Source organism: Megalobrama amblycephala, linkage group LG1 (genome assembly GCF_018812025.1).
Source record: "Megalobrama amblycephala isolate DHTTF-2021 linkage group LG1, ASM1881202v1, whole genome shotgun sequence".
Lineage (NCBI taxonomy): Eukaryota > Metazoa > Chordata > Actinopteri > Cypriniformes > Xenocyprididae > Megalobrama > Megalobrama amblycephala.
Window position 1 is genome coordinate 4278721 of NC_063044.1, and position 19148 is coordinate 4297868.

The following is a 19148-nucleotide window of genomic DNA, read 5'->3' on the forward strand; positions in this document are numbered from 1 at the left end:
AAACAAGGCATAAATATTGATTTACTACTAAAGTCATTTTAAAGTGTGTGCTTGTAGTTCTTGTCAACGCATTTTTAAATACTTTAATAAATTAAAAAATGATCTTTAATGTCAATTTAATTTTAAAGGTGCCCTAGATTCAAAAATTGAATTTACCTCGGCATAGTTAAATAACAAGAGTTCAGTACATGGAAATGACATACAGTGAGTCTCAAACACCATTGTTTCCTCCTCCTTATATAAATCTCATTTGTTTAAAAGACCTCCGAAGAACAGGCGAATCTCAACATAACACCGACTGTTACGTAACAGTCGTGATCATTAATATGTACGCCCCCAATATTTGCATAATGCCAGCCCATGTTAGGGATTACACAAGCCAGTAACGTCTGGATCTGTGCACAGATGAAGCATCAGACTAGGTAAGCAAGCAAGAACAACAGCGAAAAATGGCAGATGGAGCAATAATAACTGACATGATCCATGATATCATGATATTTTTACTGATATTTGTAAATTGTCTTTCTAAATGTTTTGTTAGCATATTGCTAATGTACTGTTATATGTGGTTAAAGTTACCATCGTTTCTTACTGTATTCACGGAGACAAGAGCCGTCGCTATTTTCATTTTTCAACACTTGCAGTCTGTATAATGCATAAACACAACTTCATTCTTTATAAATCTCTCCAACAGTGTAGCATTAGCCGTTAGCCACGGAGGACAGCCTCAAATTCACTCAGAATAAAACGTAAACATCCAAATAAATACTTTACTCACATAATTAGAAGCATGCATACAGCATGCATGACAAACATCTTGTAAAGATCCATTTAAGGGTTATATTAGCTGTGTGAACTTTGTAAATGCGCTGTAATATAGTCGAGAGCTCGTGGCAGGGAGCACGCGATTTAAAGGGGCGGCGTCGAGTGTAAATCAGTGCATTGTTAATGATGCCCCAAAATAGGCAGTTAAAAAAATTAATTTAAAAAAATCTATGGGGTATTTTGAGCTGAAACTTCACAGACACATTCAGGGACACCTTAGATTTATATTACATCTTGTGAAAAAGCATTCTTGGGCACCTTTAAATTTAATTGGTAGCACTTAATAATAAGGTCCTATTAGTTAGCATGCTTAAGGCATTAACAAACATTAACAATTATCAATATTTATTTCTCAGTATTTAGTAATCTTTGTTAATTTTAGTTAATAAAAATATAACTGTTCATTGTTAATTCATGTTACACTTAAAAGGTATATAGACACTTAAAGGGTTCTCTCAGGCACTTCATAACATGGGATAATTTTATGGATTTAGTTTTAATTAATTTAGTTTTAATACATTTTTAATTGTAATTCAATTTTATGAATTAAACGGCTTGTAACCATACTTTATCACTAGAAAAAATTAAATTGGGTTTACTAATGTTAAAAAATGAAACCCTGTAAAGTGCTTGTAAAATTTCATACAAACATACACTTTGTTTTGTGTTTTGCTTTTACCCTTTTAAGTTTAATCTTTTAAGACTTTCTATCTCTCTCTCTCTATATATATATAATATACACTGCTCAAAAAAATTAAAGGAACACTTTTTAATCAGAGAATAGCATCAAGTCAGTTAAACTCCTGGGATTTTGATCTGGTTAAGTAGCAGAGGGGGTTGTTAATCAGTTTTAGCTGTTTTGGTGATAATGAAATTATGTGCACTAGATGGGCAACAATGAGACGACCCCCAAAACAGTAATGGTTTTACAGGTGGAGGCCACTGACATTTTTCTTTTCTGATTGTTTTTCAGTAGTTTTGCATTTGGCTAGGGTCAGTGTCACTACTGGTAGCATGAGGTGATACCTGGACACTACAGAGGTTGCACAGGCAGTCCAACTCCCCCAGGATGGCACATCAATAAGTGCCATTGCCAGAAGGTTTGCTGTGTCTCCCAGCACAGTCTCAAGAGCATAGAGGAGATTATGTGATGAGAGTATGCAGGCAGTTCCTGGAGGATGAAGGAATTGATACCATTGAATGGCCCCCACGCTTGCCTGACCTAAATCCAATAGAACACCTCTGGGACATTATATTTCGGTCCATCCGACACCACCAGGTTGCACCTCAGACTGTCCAGGAGCTCAGTGATGTCCTTTTCCAGATACAAACTACTGAGTACCATTTTGAGTTGCTACAATGAAATTTCAGCAAAACGGACTAGCCTGCTGCATCATTTTTTCACTTTGATTTTCGGGGTGTCTTTGAATTCAGTCCTCTGTAGGTTGATAATTTTCATTTCCATCAAATGATGTGGCATCCTTTTGTTCCTAACACATTGCCCAGTCCATATCAGTACAGATATCCAGCATATTTTTCCACATTGAGATAAGTGTTCCTTTAATTTTTTTGAGCAGTCTACATACTTTTATTATTATTATTATAAATAACACAAAATCAAACAAAATATTAATAGGTCTGGAGCACTACACGCCTGTCACAATGTGGAAACAAATCTGATTCATAGCGATTTGCAGAGAGACTGTGGGAAGTTACATGATGAGAGGTACTGTACGCTGCGATGGCTCTGACAGCAGAGACAGCATGGGGAGCTGTAATGATAATCACTTCTCTTTAGTTTCCACAGCAGGCAGTCTCCATATAAACACCATCTTAAAAAACTAGATGGAACCATAACCATGCTGATGATACCACCTCTCAAGAGTGTGAACATTTTGTCAGATAATTTAAGTGTGATCATTTCATTTATAATGGTGTTCAATTCTCAGGATGGATAAGCAAGAAGCCTTGTTTCCCCATTTTTATTTATTTTATTGTGGAAAGGGACTAGAAATGGTTCAATGAATGAAAAAAATGAATTGGGGCAGACTGTATGATCTGCGAATGCCCGACCCACCAATACCAGGGGTCATTTATTTTAGGTTTGTTTTGTCAGACCAGGTTGCTTATGAAACCTGGCAACACTGGGCACAGCTCAGGATAGTCACCAGTGAATGGCTTGGGACTCGGCACATTCTTGTGGTGCTAATCAGCGTTGTCAGCACATCCTTTTCCTGCGTCTCTAGTGTGATTAAGCCATTTTACCTTTACAGCTCAGGTGATGTGTGCCCAGAACTGAGTATTCAGATGGCTGTATGCGGATCCAGTACTTCCAGGGGCTTACCAGCCAACTGAGATACAGTGATTGAGAAGCTCACGAATAGTTTTCTCTATAAACCTCTCTGGTTTAGGTAAGAAGCTCTCTAGGTTTTAAAACAGACCTAATATGTTCTCAAACATGCCTCCTTTAAACCTTTAAATAATCTGGTACCCACCCCACCCAAGTCCCAGAGTGCAACGGTCAGTAGAAACACCTTTTTTTATATATATTTTGCAATAGACTTAAAATATATTATTTATATATATGTTTCTGCATCATTTTTAGATCAGTTATGCTGTTCGCAATGCTTCATGGGATTGTAGTTCTTTCCCTCACTAAAGCTGTTAAGTGTCTTGTACCTTTGTCTGATTTTCAAAAATGTTTTCGCTTCAAATCAAAGTTTGTAATGTTATGATTCACCTCGAAGCTGGTTGTCTTGGTTCATGGCTTATAACTCTTTAACAAAGACTTTTTTAAAAATCCCTACGGGAAAAATTAATGGAAAAATACTTCTGCTACTAAAATGCTTCAGCGCTGCTGAAGAAAGGGCCAGGCACTAATGCACTCTATAGCTTATAGTTTGTGATGCTGTCCACTGAAGAGGTGCTTTTCTATGGTGAGGAACTTCTATGTCGGGCTTGTTCAGGTCTGAGGAGGAACGATTCAGTGGAATTTCTGTTTGGTGCCACTTTAAAAAGGCAGAGTACCAACCGCTACTCACTAGGGGTGTAGCAGTACATGTATTTGTCCCGAACCGAATGGTATGGACGTCATGGTGCATGAAGTCACACGACGAGTACAGTCAGTCACAGGCGATCTACACTCCAATCCAGAAGGGATGGTAATGCAATGCTGTTTGCTACCAGTAAAAAGTGCAGAAGAAGAAGAGCCCATTGATTGGTATGTTTACATGTAATCTCTCACCAGTGTTTCAACTACGGAAAGACATCAATAAAACAGCTTGAGAATAATCTCACATAGCATTACATTTACCCAAGGCATATTAGCTACATTCAGACTGTCGGTCCAAATCCGATTTTTGGGAAAATATCCGATTGAAATCCGATCATATATTTAGCAAGTCTGAACAACCAAAAATCACATGAAATGCGATTTTTACAAATCTGTTTTGAACTACATTCATATGTGGTTTGAAATCCTATCCAAATCGCATTTCTGCGTGGTTTAGCGTGGTTTATGTGACTTTTTCACGCCATACAAAACGTAACTTAAATGTCAGACGTTGTTATAGGAAACATGCTGAAAGTCACTGCAGAAACAAGGCTGTGTTGTTACAAAGTACCAGTTGAGCAGAATAACAATATTATGGAGATATGCTTTGAAACTGGTGGAGATGACAGCATGGAAGAAAGCCACACATACCAGCCTGCTACGATTCTGCCACTTCCTCAGAAGACGCAGTAGTCCAGTACACAGTGGCTACACAATGTCATGCTGTAAATAAGACAACATCTGTATTGCAAACCCCTATTGCTGTGGTTGTTGTTGTTGTTGTTGTTTTTTGGCATATTGCCATTGCCATAGAAACCAATGCAGATATTCCAGAAAACAAAAGAGCGGCATGGACACACAAATCAGATGCAGTTACGATGCACGGTGTGGACTTCAAAAATTTTAGATCAGATTCCAATCATATGCACAAATAATCAGATTTGGATTGACAGTCTGAACATAGCCTTAGTGTCGACAGCATGTTAGTTCAGTAGAGAATTGAACTCTAGAAAGGAGCATTTCATATATATGCACTATATTAGCCTATTCATTATATTTACTTTACCTGTTACTAATGTCTTGATTATTTAAAGGTGCTCTAAGTGATGTCACGCGTTTTTAGGCCAAAACATTTTTTGTCACATACAGCAAACATCTGTTGAACAGTTTTGGAAAATTTGATGTTTCCCCATTCAAAGAGATAGGAGCTGCATGATGCCCAGGATGCCCGAGAGGCGTTTCAAAGATGGCCGCCGAGTGAAATGACTTGTCTTAAAGGGACTTTGGTCTAGCTAGCCTCTGTTTTGTTTGACAACACTTCGAACGTCAACAGGAAGTTACTCCACCCAGGATCACTTAGAGCACCTTTAATGTATGTTTAAATAAATTTGTCATGAAAACAAGTTATGGCAGTAACTGTGTAAATGATTATATTTCAAAAAAGTATTGGAGTAGAAAATTATCTTATCTAAGTTAATGCAAAACCTGCCTTATGTGCAGTTTACTTTTTTTGAGTGTTGATTATTATATTTAAAAATAAATAGCAACTAAATTCAATAATTTGGGCTCTGTTGTTAATTGTAACATTTATAGTAATGTGCAAGAAAGGGCTTCCCACATAGTGTACAGCATTAGCTAACATGGATTTTTTATAATTTAGAAACTTTTAATTATAACTGAGTCTTTTTATACACAGAGGCATATTTGTTCAAAAAACACAGTTTAATAATAAAAAAAGCAATTTTATATTTAGTTTTCTCCCCCTGCTGTACCAAACCCGTACCGAACCATGACAAAAACGAGGTACGTACCGAAAGCATCATGTTTGTGTACCGTTACACCCCTACTATTCACGCACTTAAATGCCATGATGTTTTATATTCTGCAGAACTGCTGGCTTAGATGAAGATTAAACTAGTCATGTCCTGAAATGAATTATGCTTCCACACTGCCAGAGAACTGAGTTATCGATCACACAGATGTCCCGATAAATGAGCTAATCATCAAACAATCACTTTAGCAGACACATGGGTGAGGTAATTAGGTGATTGGAAAAACACTGATTGCGCTCTTAGTATAATTTCAGACATTTAGTGAGATTTACTGAGTGTAATATACACAGTTTACACTTTTAACCCCTCTGTTTGTTGTCCTTTATCTACAAGAAATAAATAGCACAATGCGGTACACCAGCTTCCAGATAGCGGTGTTGTTTAGGGCTTTTCTCATGATAAAATGTGTTATCAGTGGTGGGGAAAACACATCACAGTCATAATGGAGACCACAAATGGAGTCTTTATCAGTTGAGTTCATCTGACAGCTAATATTCATGGTGCTGCCATCTACTAACAGTCAGTAAATGAAAACAATAGATTGTAAGGAAATAAAGAAGGCTGCGTATAGTGAGTCACAGTATTTTGTTTGTGCACCCTTTCCTACTGTTTTGTTAGTGAAGATACTTACAAAAGATTTTGCAACAAATGCAAATGAAGCTCAGTTAGGAACACACAAACAAAAGATAAATGCTTCAATAGTGTTCTGACAGAAAAATGAATACTAATCATTATCATAGACATTCAAATATTTACAGTCTTAATAGTTTTGTTCTATTTACATTATATCAGCCTGCAAAAATATAAATGCTCAGACTTTTCTTTCTTATGGCTTGCTTTCAGAATATTATCTTCAAATGCTAGTACAAGTCAAGTCCCTTAAAACAAGTACACCCATGTAGGGCACCCATTTATGCATTACAACTAACCCAACAAAAGGCATTATCTTTAAATGCACAGAATATGCAATGAGAAGGTAAGTGCAGAGCATTCGTTCAGAGCTAGTAATAAGTGTCATGTTGCTTTGTAAAAGCTATTAATCACTTGAGGCTGTATAATACAGTGATTTTAATAAGGTTATGGGCAGTGTTGGGGGGTAACACATTACAAGTAACACATCAGATTACTTTTTCAAGTGACTAGTAAAGTAACACATTACTTTTAAATTTACAAGTTACTTTGTTTTCCCATTTATTGACTGACATGTCTTCTGTCCCCATGTTGAGAGAAATCAGGAGTAAGTGCGATTTGTGTGCGCTGTGTGAACATGATGGTTATTGTAGTTCTAGACTAAATGTGAACATGCATTTACTCATCTCACTTGCACAAAATTCAGTATTCCTGAATACTGCAATAATTAAATATGTTAAATAATACAAATATACTTTTCCTCCGGTTTCAAAGCTTAAGGTTAGTTCCAGACAATAATGCGTAAGCTGTACACACCCCACTCACCTGCATACTTCTATAATGGTTCTAATTTGAGTTCCACTTTGCCACATACTGTACTGCCATTAATTACTAATTTTATACACTCTGGACCTAGTTGTCACACTTTTTACTCCAGCCAATAGGCTATTTTGGAAGTTTAAAGAAGCTTGTTTCTGCCACAAATAAAAAATAAAATAATTTTACCTCACAGTTCTGAGTTGTTTCTCGCATCTGCAAGTTTATATCTCACCCATTTTGACTTTTTTTCTTAGAATTGAGAAAATTTATTTATTTTTTATTCCGTGCTGGAAACGAGCTTCCATAACTATGTGAGTGGTTGATTATATTTTTTTGGATATTATGTAGTGACTAGATGGCATTAGTCCATAGGCCTTTTGGTGCAGGGGTGTCCCATTTGTCATATTAGGATCATGGGCCCCTTCGAGGCCGATATGCGCCCTCGATGCCCACATTTGCCGAAGAGTGGGGGGGGGTGGCGGCGTGAAGTCAACAACATGGGTGAATCAGTCCATGAACATTTGTCTTTTATCATGTAATTCTAAGTGCATCTCACTTAATATAATATTATTTCTTCTTGGAAGCACTTTTTGAACACTTAGGCCGTGTGTCCACCAGAGCGTTTTTAGCCAGCTGAAAACGCTAGGCGCTCTGCTTAAAACGCCCGTCTGTAAGCGCTTGAGAGCGATTCAGCTGCGCAGCGTTTTTTTCCGTTGAGACGCTTTGTTGCTATGATACGGAATATCCGCGTCACTGTTACTTATAACTGATTTTGCAGGTAATTTGTTTCAGAAAAAAAATGTTCACACAATGTGAAATTACTTGCTATGTATTTTCAGAGAGCAGCAATATTAATTTCTCATCCATTTTGTTTCGTTCTCTGCTTGTTGATGTCTTTGTACAGCAAGAATGTTGTGACAGATGGTCGGTGTTGTATTTGTCCCGCCCCTCTCCACTCTGATTGGACGGCTGGCTAAAAAGTGACAGTGATGAGCGCAGCGTTTTATTCAAAGTTGAACATTCTTCAACTCAAGGCGACCAGTAAAAAACGTCCAGCTCTCAGCGCTTGAGCGTGAAAAAGACGCTCAGCGCCTCGTTACGCTCCTGGCGTTTAAAAAACGCGGCGCTCCCATTGAAAACAATTGAAAAAGTACGCTCGGAGCTGGAAAAAACGCTCTGGTGGACACACGGCCTTAGTTTGTTTTTTTTATTCTCTGCTTTTGGGAAGTTCGTTTTTGTGAATTATTCGTTCTGTTTTAGTTTTTGTTAGTTAATGCATTTCACTTTCCTTCGTCGCCTTTATCTTGTTCATCAGTGCTACTTGCTTGAACCACTGGGAGGGTTTTTAGACTATGAAAGAAGATAAGAAACGCAAAACTAAATTGATGGATTCATCTTTAAATCTTGGTGCCTGTGCTACTGTGGACTTTTACTTGAATTCTGGAGCAGTCGTTCCGCTACCTGTAACTTCGATAAAGGAACCTACGCACAAAAAAGGTAGGAATGACGATGATGAGGATCTGCAATTCCCATTAGCCATGATGATAATAACATCTCTCAAGTCCATCATCAATGAAAGAGCAGACATCCTTGACAAAGGCATTGAGGCGGTGAAGATATCAGTTTAATTTCTGTAAGAAGAATTTAAAGATGTAAAGGGAAAAGTGGAGCGAGTTGATAAGCGGTGACAAATGCTGAAAAAAGAATCAGAGAGTTGGAGAACAAAGTACAGGGTCTTTCCAGATACAAGAGGAGATGGAATCTGTGGCTCCATGGTCTACCTGAACAACCAGGAGAAAACATCAGACAGAAAGTACTGAAAAGGCTGTTCTCCCAGCTTTTGCTGGCAAATCTCATGAGCTTATTGATGTGGTACACCGTTTAGGAAAAATGAGGAGCGACAACACTCTGCCCTCTGGTCGAAAACTTTGCGGAATCATTTTCGTGATGCTCTCTGGAAAGCTGCGAAGAACTCTTCTTACCTAGCTAAGCACCACTTGCGTTTTGCAGAAGACTTGTCCCCCGAGGATCGCGTGCAGCTTAACAAACTTTGGCCATTTGTACAGATTGCTCGTCAGCAAGGACGGCATTCTTATTCCTTTTACTTTACATCTTCTCCCCCCCCCCCCCCCCCCCACCGAATGACCCCAACCTTATTCATCTACAAGTAGCCTAATTATTTTCATATTTACAGGATGTCATGGTCTGACTTGCTTGTTACAGCTCTGGTGTAAAACTGTTCTAATGTTTCCTAAAATCTCTATTCACTCCATTTATCGTAAGAGAGTTACGTAATAATGTCAAGTAAAGCTGTTTTTCTGTATGCTAAATCTCTTAGTACTAATACAAGAGTTGCATGCAATCTTTAGTGATTTTATTTTGTCATCAGTTTGAAGAGACAATTAATCATTTGTTTTGGGACTGTGTATATTGCACAATATTTTGGATTGATTTTTCAATCTTTGTTAAAAGGTAGCCATCTTCAATCTTCTTTTTAAGCCAAATTGTGTAATTAATTTAAGCTAGTTTAATACTCTTTGTGGCTTTGTATTGTAACCCTAACATTTGTTTGTGTTTGTTCATTGTTGTTTATTGCTGTCTTGTTTTAGTTCTTGTTAGTTTTGCACAATAATAAAAAAAATAATAATAATAATAAAAGAACTTTGTTTGGGAGTTCGAAACAGCTTGCCAAAGCGAATTTTCCGGAAAGGTTTGCTTCGGCTGGTAAACACCTTTGTACTACCATTAGTCCATAGCGATTACACAATAGGTAGGTGTGCGCGGAGGCTCCGCCATCTTTTACATGGAAATCTTTTCCGCTTCATTTCTCCTTTTCAATCCATGGAGGTCAGACATCCGCAAGTGAAAACATGAACACATTGATGTGCTGCTATATACAGTAGTAGAAAATTAAGTTGTACTTCTGATGAAACAAGACACTAAAACATGTTTAATATGGTAAAGCTGCTTGATTTTAAGCAATGTATTGTATAAAGTGCTATATAAATAAATGTTATGTGACTTTACTTGAGTGCTGAATTGCAGAGCTTGTGCAAACAAACATATCCACGTTGCTATGCTTTTTCTTATGCTTGATTAAAATGCTTACTGTTTTTTTCCCTAATTTTGTTGTGTGTTTATTATGTTTTTGAGAGGAAAGAGCGCAGCACATATTTACATACTCATCCAAATGCCGCTCTCAGCACTGTGGGCAGCGTCAGATGTTCGATAACAGTATATCGCTGCTTAGTGATCACATATTTTGAACTTCATTATACCCCTAAACTAGGAACAAAAAAGAATACCAATATGTTATTGTAAATAATATAAAACGATAAATCAAAAGTGGCTGCAGTAAATTTGCAATTAAATACAACAGTCAATATAAATTCAGAGTCTCTTAAAATATCAGTTCTGAAGCAGAGTGAGGAAAATAATGCATCATGTAGGCCTATGTCTCATATTTGGGCGAAATATCATAATCCGCACCTTCACAAACTTTCTGAACTTCATTAGTGTACAATATTTGAATGTAAAAACTCAAGAATAGCTTTCCAAGAATAAAGTTGTACATTTTTAAAAAGATAAAGACTATAACATTATAACAAAACAATATACCTGATCTCTCCACCTATTTATTAGAACTTGTACAGCACAACTGTCTTCTTAATCAAAGAACCCTGAGAATTGTCATTTAGGCAATCTCTATGAAAAGAGATATAGAGAGCATAAGAAAGGAATAATGGATAATAAAAGCAGGTTAGGTGAGCTTCTGAATCCATTGGAACTGAATTCGACAAATCCAGGCTGGTTGCTGTCAATGTTAGAGTTGATCCAGTCCTGGTACCGAGACACTCTGGTGTACACACCAGGTGTTTTGGGGTCAGCACAATTTTCTATACCGAAACTCACAATGCCAGACTGAACCCACCGGGAGTTGTTCTTACTGCCCATTGGACCGCTGTTCCTACTGACCATTGGACCTCCGGAGTCGTACTGCAACGATAAACACAACATTTATATGTCTGAAAGTACTGTTAACTGTTAGGTCACCATGAAATCAAAGTCGAAAATTCTTTTATGTAACATTGTAGTGTTTATTATAAACAGTTTATTTGTGCAGTTTATCATTATTATTTTCTTTTCACATGCACTCGTAATCTTTTTATCAAAATAACTTGTCCCTCTTGCAGCGACATTTCTTCTTTGTGTTTACTGGCGTGAGGGTGGGACAACCTGTCACTCACATGAGTTCACAACATTAGTAAATTATTATTTCATATTTTGCTATTTTGTTTTAATGTTTGGGCTAGGACCATTGTGCTAGGGCTTGTTTTGTTACTCAGATTTGTCAACCCTGATAGGTTAATAATGGTAATGTAAAGTTTGCAAGTGACCCAAAACTGTTTATTAGTGTTTGTAAGTTGTAAATAAATGAGGTTATAAAAAGGAATGATGTCTTACCTCACATGCATCTTTCCTTCCCTGATTTAACAATCCAGCACAAATCATATTGCTTGTGATGATACCTTCATAAGCATCATCACAGTCACTGTTGCTCACAATTGGTATCATCACCTCCTGCAGTATGTCAGAAATCTCCTTGTCTGTGACCAATTGAGAGGACAATTTTAATGCCATTTAATAGCCTTTTGTTGAGCTTTACAGTATTTGCAAGTAAATATTCACTCACTTCCATTTTGTAACAGGCCCCATCCAGTGACCCAGCTCTCTGTACCTGCTGCAAATGTACTACCAGCAGCAGCCAGACAGACTGGATTAATATATTCAGAGAAGTTAACAGAAGAGGAGAGCTTGAGCAGCACTATGTCATTGTCACGGGTAGACTCGTCATAGTTAGGATGTTTAATGACTACACTCACTGTCCTAGTTATCTCATGAAGGTTTGAGCCAAATTGGCTCCGACATCCTAGGGAGATCCTAATGTTACTGCTAATACTCATGGATCTGTAAACAGGTAAAGGCAGTTTACTTCCACTATGATAAATTTTATTTGTCTTGAGTTGTAGGACTGGTTCACCCCAAAATGAAAATTCTGTCATCAATTACTCAATCTTATGTGGTTACAAGACTTTCATTCATCTTCGAAGCAGAAATAAAGATATTTTTAATGAAATCTGAGAAATTTCTGTCCACATATTAAAAGCATATTTACTCTGCATATTTTAAAAGCATATTTTAATCATATTAAACTCTGATGCTTCAAAGCTTTCATAAAGAGACTATAAAATAAATTCATATGAATTGAACAATTTAATCCAGATCCTCTGAAGAGACACAATTGCTCTATATAATGAACAAATTACATTTAGGCTTTTACATGATTATATCAATGAGCGAACCAACCTGGTCTCATGATGAAAACGTACCCAAACATATGTATGTAACAGGGCTTACAATAGGGGCAGTAGGCCCACTCAAGTTTTTTAACTAAATGACTACAAAGGCATTGGTGGAGTACACAGTCTCTTTATTTCTTTAAAAGGAGAACAACTCTTGAAGCTAAACAGCCAATGGATAAACAAAAAATCAAAATATCAACAAGATACAAAGACATACACAGAATACAAACAAAAATGGCAACAATGAGGGGACCAGATTGATTAACTTAGGCTGAAAGTCTTTGGGCCCTATCATACACCCGGCACAATGCAACGGCAGGCGTGACACAAGTGTTTTTGCTAGTTTCAACCCGACGCAGTTATCATTTTCACGTCCTGCACCACGTTGTTTAAATAGCAAATGCATTTGTGCCCATTTGGGCACCCATGGACGTGCTGGTCTGAAAACGATGTGTGTTCAAGTGCATTGTTGGCGTGTTGCTATTTTGAGGCAACTGATATGTACATTTAAATAGTACATTCATCTTTTACTTACACTTTATAAATGATCTTATTAACAACTGATAACTCTTAACTGTTTTGTAAATAATGTAATACTTCATTTAGAACTGAAAAAATTATCATTAATAAAGTCTGAAAATGCAATTATTAAACACATTATAGACATGTTTATAAATCAACAACAAAGCATTTATAAACTGCTTACTAATGCCTATTAACTAATGATTCATAGTGTGCAGGTATATAAAGTGTTACCATACTGGAAAAAACAGTGGTCAGCTCCCAGATAAATCTGCCAAAACACAATTACAAATGTTTAATACACCTACATTCATACACAGTTAAAATATGCATCAAACCACATTTAAAACATACATTTCAGTTACTTTAAAATGTAAATCACATAAAATTACTTCCACAATGCTTCCTATGTTAGCCTGTTAGCGTTCCACTGTACTGCTCGTGGTGCACATACCATTCGCAAAAGACCTTAGGAATTCTAAGGGGTTAAACGAAACAAGGAAGCAACTGTGATGCAAAGTTTGTTGCTGCAAGTGAAACAAACACAGAACATGAACTCTCAAGAACAAACAACACTCTGCACATAGTAATCAAACCTACCCGGGCATCATGAGCAATGTGAAAAGGGTAGAAGCAAGCAGTATGAGTGCTCAAAAGTTTACACACCCCTTGCAAAATAATTATTTTGCATATATTAATTTAATTATTTTAACAAATTAAGAGAGATCATACAAAGTGCATGCTATTTTTTATATAGTACTGTCCTGAATAAGTACTATATATTACATAAAAGATGGTTACATATAGTCCACAAAAAAAAAAAAAAACTGAATTAATAAAAATGACCCCTTTCAAAAGTTTACATACCCTTGATTTGTGATGGTTGTTCATGAGTCCCTTGTTTGTTCTGAGCAGTTAAACTGCCCAATATGCTTCAGAAAAATCCTCCTGGTCCTGCAGATTCTTTGGTTTTCCAGCATCTTTTACATATTTGAACCCTTTCCAGCAGTGACTGTATGATATCCATCCTTTTAGACTGAGGACAACTGAGGGACTGCAGATTTCTAGCATATTTACTTGAACTTCTCAGGTAATATCTATGGTTTGACCCATTCAAGAGGTGGCCAAAATCAGAATTTAAACTGAAATGAATAAAGCTCTCTACAAACTTGATGTGTGATGCAGAACAATATTGTAAGTTAGAATTATACAGTCATGATAGTCTCACCTTTAGCTATGTCTTTAACTCTTTTAGTATTATAGTATTTCGAAGGACAAAATCATGAACTTTAACTGTTAGCTTTACATCATCAAGTCAGCTGTCACTTTACTTTGGTGTGAGGGCCTGTGCGGTTGCACACTTGGCACAGCCCTCACTATGACAGTTACTGATATGCAATTATTTGTAAAAAGATTTGGTGCCAAGTGGGGTTCTGAAACCCACTACAAGTTAGCTGTGTCCAAATTCAGAGGCCACGAAGGTCAGACTGAGCATTGTTAAATGGGATGGTCTAGTCTACAAAGTATTGTTCATGTTGCCTAGCAACTGTGACAGTTGTCATTGATGTGTGGCAGTAATGTTTGTACTGGACTTTATTTTTTAAAATGTTATATTAAACTGTCTGAAAACAAGACAGGGTTCACGATGTTCACCATGGTCCATTTCTGCATAATAAAGAGTATAAACTATATATAATCAGATCTTAATAAGATATAAGTCTACATTTGAACTGCTTTAAAGGTTTTTACATTTGTATCATTAGATATTTGAGTAAGTTAAAACTCAATACGCACTGTACGTTTAAAAGTGTAATTCTGCAATTTTTCTCAAAAAGCCATAACCATGTATTTTTAGAAACACTGGTTTAAACAGTTGTAGAACAGCACTGAATTCATATTAACAGGAAAATCTTGTGAAATAAAACAATTTTAACCTTGTTACACATAGAGCACTCAAATTTGGCAAATGGAAGCTTAAGCATGCTTGTTTGATATGAACATCTCTCAAATTTCATTAAAAATATCTTCATTTGTGTTTCAAAGATGAACAAAAGTCTTAATTTGGAAAAACAGGAGAGTTAGTAATTGATGACAGAATTTTCATTTTGGGCAAACTAACATTGTAAGCTTCAAACTTCATACCTCTCGAAGCAGTGTGCAGCAGACAAAACCCAGTCTTTATTAATTAGACTCCCACCACAAACATGCATTATATCTTTATCTTGAATGCTGACTTGCCACGGCCAGGACCCTGCCATTGCATTCTGTCCTCCAACAATCTTGTTGTTGGGGGTGGTTTGACCACATACTGATTATAGGAAAGAAAATGTGTGAATTTCTGATTAAAAGGCCCTGTAAAAATACACATGTTGAACCAGAGTTGAATGGTCATTAAGGGTATGACGACTTACCATCTAACTGGCAGAGAGAACCTATGAAGGAGAAAGATATGAAGGAGATTTAGATAAACTGTTTTGTGTTGCCAACAATCTCACTGTTTCACCTTTTTCATAAGTGTTGGCAGAAAGTACAGTCATTTCTGGTTTATTGGAGTGAGCATTTGTTTATAAAATGGCCATAAATTATAAAGTGTCTTGAGTCTGTCTGATTGCGTGACAGGTTAGACACTAGAGATCTTATTTAAATTCCTTGTGATAGTGTTTAGTGGAGCACTGCTGTTCATAAAGGGCAAAACATTGTCCGACTCGAGCAGGTGTCGAAGAGGAGAAGCCTATGTGTTGAAGTAAAGACACCCTGTTTAAGTCAGGTGTGTGTAGGGGAAATCTACCACAACTTCTACTATGCTGCTTGTGTGAATAGTGTGAATACTGTATCATGTTAACATAGGCTGAGATAAATACACATTACTTACTGCTTACATGCACAGCTAGTAGTGCTAGAAACAGGTCTTACAGACACTTTTAGTTTTTTTTCCCTTTGATTGTTAATAATATTAAAATCTTAAAATATCAGTCATTACTGTTATTATACATACAGTAGGAAAAAAGTAGTAGAATAAGACTAAGATGAATAAGTTGAATGTTTGGACACTACTCATAAGTTATTATTGCCGTTTTCCACATTTTAGAACATTTTAGCTTCCTTAAAGTTGCTATCCTTTATCTAGATTCCAGGCCTCACTCGGTATATTTACTCAACCAACTTCATGAGGCGCATCCCGAGATGCTTTTTAAACAGTATTGAATAACTTCATATGCATTAAACTCATCCATTAAAACTGTAAAAAGAAATACATTCGAATATATAGCACAATATATATTTATCTAACATTTTAAGCATTGAAGCATAAACCTTTAGATCGAAAGGTGTTTACAATCATGAGAAAGGTAAATTCAGTCAAGTGGGTAGTTTATTTGTCTGTACAGCCATTTCAGGTCTCGATGTGTGTGAGTTACAAAGGTTCTTAGCAACAGAAATTCAATCAGCTTGTCATTATTAAACCATTTAAACATTATTAAGATAAAACTTTGACCTGGTTTCACAAACAGGGCTTAGATTAAGCCAGGATTATGCCTTAGTTCAATTAGGACATTTAACTAGCTTTTATAAAAATAAATAAACAGCTCAATAATGCATTTTAGTCTGGGACTAGCCATAAGCCTCATCTGTGAATCCGGTGCTAATTTAATAGACTTTAGTAAGATCTTACCTGCTATGTTGAGAAGTATGGTTCCAACAACACTCACAGCTGTGTTAAACTTCATACTTATGCTCTGCTCTGTGTTCTGACTGCTGTTTGCTTTACTCTCAGGTCTCTAATGAGATGAAAATCAGGTACTGTCGTGTTCATCAAGAGTTCTGTCAGATTCTCAGTCTCTGGCTCATATTTTTTCAGATGCCTTTATTGTCAGTATTTACAGTACACGCCCCAGTCACTTTTACATGTAAATATACCTAAGGATTACTTATTCATGGGTTTCATGTGACATCACACAGTGGTGTGGCCGCCGTTTGTAGGACCAAATTGCAACATGCCATATATCTGCTGTGCTGTGAGCTGATCACAAAGAAATTAATTTAACATTTTACAATATACCCACGAATCCTGAGTGTCCTCAGTAATAGATTTCTGCTATCGTAGGGTTGCCACAATACCACCTGTCCCATAAAATACAGGATTTAAATGTTAAATGATGTTGAATGATGTCCTGTAGGCTATAAAATCAATACAGGACGTGATTTGTTATTATAATAAACCTCCCTGTCTGCCTTTGCCTCTTACTTGACATATCAAATAAACAATACATTTAACCATTGAGTCCAAGAATCTTCATCTCCTACCCTTTTATTATTTTATTCATCATTTTAAAGTTAATTTGTGGTGGTGTCAACCAGAAAGACATACATATATATTTACACTACCATACAAAAAGTTTCTTAACTAAGACATAATTTAAAATAATAGTAATAGTGTGAAATACTAACCCTCACCTGCACTCACTTGGCCATCAGCACTATAATCTGCACCAGGATAAGAGCACACACCTCACAGTCACTTTTGCTTTGTTCAAAATGGCACCATTAACTCCAAAATAAATCTGCAGTGGTCACGTGGCAAAGGTCGTACTTGAAGCAGTGCTGCGCAGACCGATGTGTGCATGACATCAAAGTACTGCAAGAGCGTTTTGAAATCATACGGCTCTGTCTTTGCAAATGTTTTTTTCTTTTTCTTTTTTTTTTGTGGCAAGTGTAATTGGTAACACTTTACAATAAGGTTTATTGTAAAGTTTAAGGTTAAACATTAGTTAATGTTTTAACGGTAACACAGTATATGGAACACATATAAACTATTAACTATGACGTTTCCCTCAATAAACTCCTAATTAACTGCTTATTACTTATTATTAAGTAAGGTAGTTATTAAGTTTAGGTATTGGGTAGGATTGAGAATGTAGAATAAGGTCATGTAGAATAAGGCATTAATATGTGCTTTATAATTACTAATAAATAGCCAATATTCTAGTAATATGCATCCTAATAAACAACTAGTTAAAAGACCCTAAAATAAAGTGTTATCGTATTAACTAACATTAACTAACCGTCTTTTAAGTTATCAGTACTTAAACATTTAAGTTAATTCAATGAAAAGACCACATTAGGTCAACTCAATTACACTGAGTTGTCACTTTCCTTATTACTCAATTGAACTGAGGGAATCACTTTCCTCAAATAATTTGAGTAGTCTCAACTTATTAGGGTTTGCAGTGCATGAGCAATACATTTACTAATCTTCGTTAAAGTTAGTTATTGAAAAAAACAGTTGTTCATTGTTTGTTCATGTTAGTTCACAGTGCATTAACTAATGTTAACAAGATTTTAATAATGCATTAGTAAATGTTGAAATTAATATTAACAAAGATTAATAAATGCTGTAGAAGTGCAGTAAATTAGTTCATGTTAATTAATGTAGTTAACTAATGTTAACTAATGGACCTTATTGTAAAGTTTACTGTATAATCTATCAAATGCAATTACATGTAAATCCTCAAGGCTGAAACAACATTAAGTATCCAAAATGTCCTGCTTCTACAGCTAAAACATATACTATTTCTGTCACCCAAAAGTTTATGATCTACATAGGTAATGTTTTTTTTTTTTTTATGGCTGAGCATAATTATAATATTCAATACAAAACCTGTCCTGTCTGTTATGAATAAGAACATGACTGAATGGATCATTGTAAAATACTTTTGTTTTCAGGCCTCTAGTGTAATTTAATCATTTTCCATGGCAATGGTTAATTTTTTTTGCCCTCAGGTAAAACATCTCATGTAAGACAAGAGAAGATTAATTGCATCTGAGTGGCGTTTTTGCCTGCTCGCATGACCGCCTCAGCCTCAGGAGATGGAAGAAAAACAGTGTGAATGTGTGCAAGTCTTAGGTTTGGCATGTAGACCAATCATCTCTTCAACTTGTGATGATGGTGCCATGGCACGCACTGAATAACTCTACTATGCAAATCTCAAATAAATGATTACATTAATAATAATAAATAATTCTGCCTCTGTGAACTTTCAAAATCATATTCTTCACAAGATTCTTCAGGATTAAATATCTTATTTTCTTATGCTGACAGTTTAGAAA

General features: G+C 36.1%; 1 protein-coding gene across 1 annotated transcript; it reads right to left on the reverse strand.

Annotated features, from left to right (window-relative positions):
* Nucleotides 1-10863: 10863 nt before the first annotated feature.
* On the reverse strand, nucleotides 10864-16768 carry LOC125250457 (chymotrypsinogen A-like). The gene is made up of 6 exons (XM_048163040.1): nucleotides 16714-16768; nucleotides 15455-15475; nucleotides 15186-15351; nucleotides 11852-12126; nucleotides 11623-11765; nucleotides 10864-11154 (listed from the first exon to the last, which is right to left on the reverse strand). Exons 1-6 carry the CDS (start codon nucleotides 16766-16768, stop codon nucleotides 10864-10866), a joined length of 951 nt encoding a protein of 316 aa, XP_048018997.1.
* Between the last annotated feature and the right edge of the window lie 2380 nt (nucleotides 16769-19148).

What these genes read in the sequence shown, in the direction of transcription:
- LOC125250457 (XM_048163040.1), bottom strand. Translation starts at nt 16,768, where the DNA reads ATGAAGTTTAACACAGCTGTGAGTGTTGTTGGAACCATACTTCTCAAC. An exon ending in TTCTCTCTGCCAGTTAGATG is followed by an intron (nt 15,352 to 15,454) that starts GTAAGTCGTCAT and finishes TCCTATAATCAG; the next exon opens with TATGTGGTCAAACCACCCCC. An exon ending in GCTGCACACTGCTTCGAGAG is followed by an intron (nt 12,127 to 15,185) that starts GTATGAAGTTTG and finishes ACCTGTTTACAG; the next exon opens with ATCCATGAGTATTAGCAGTA.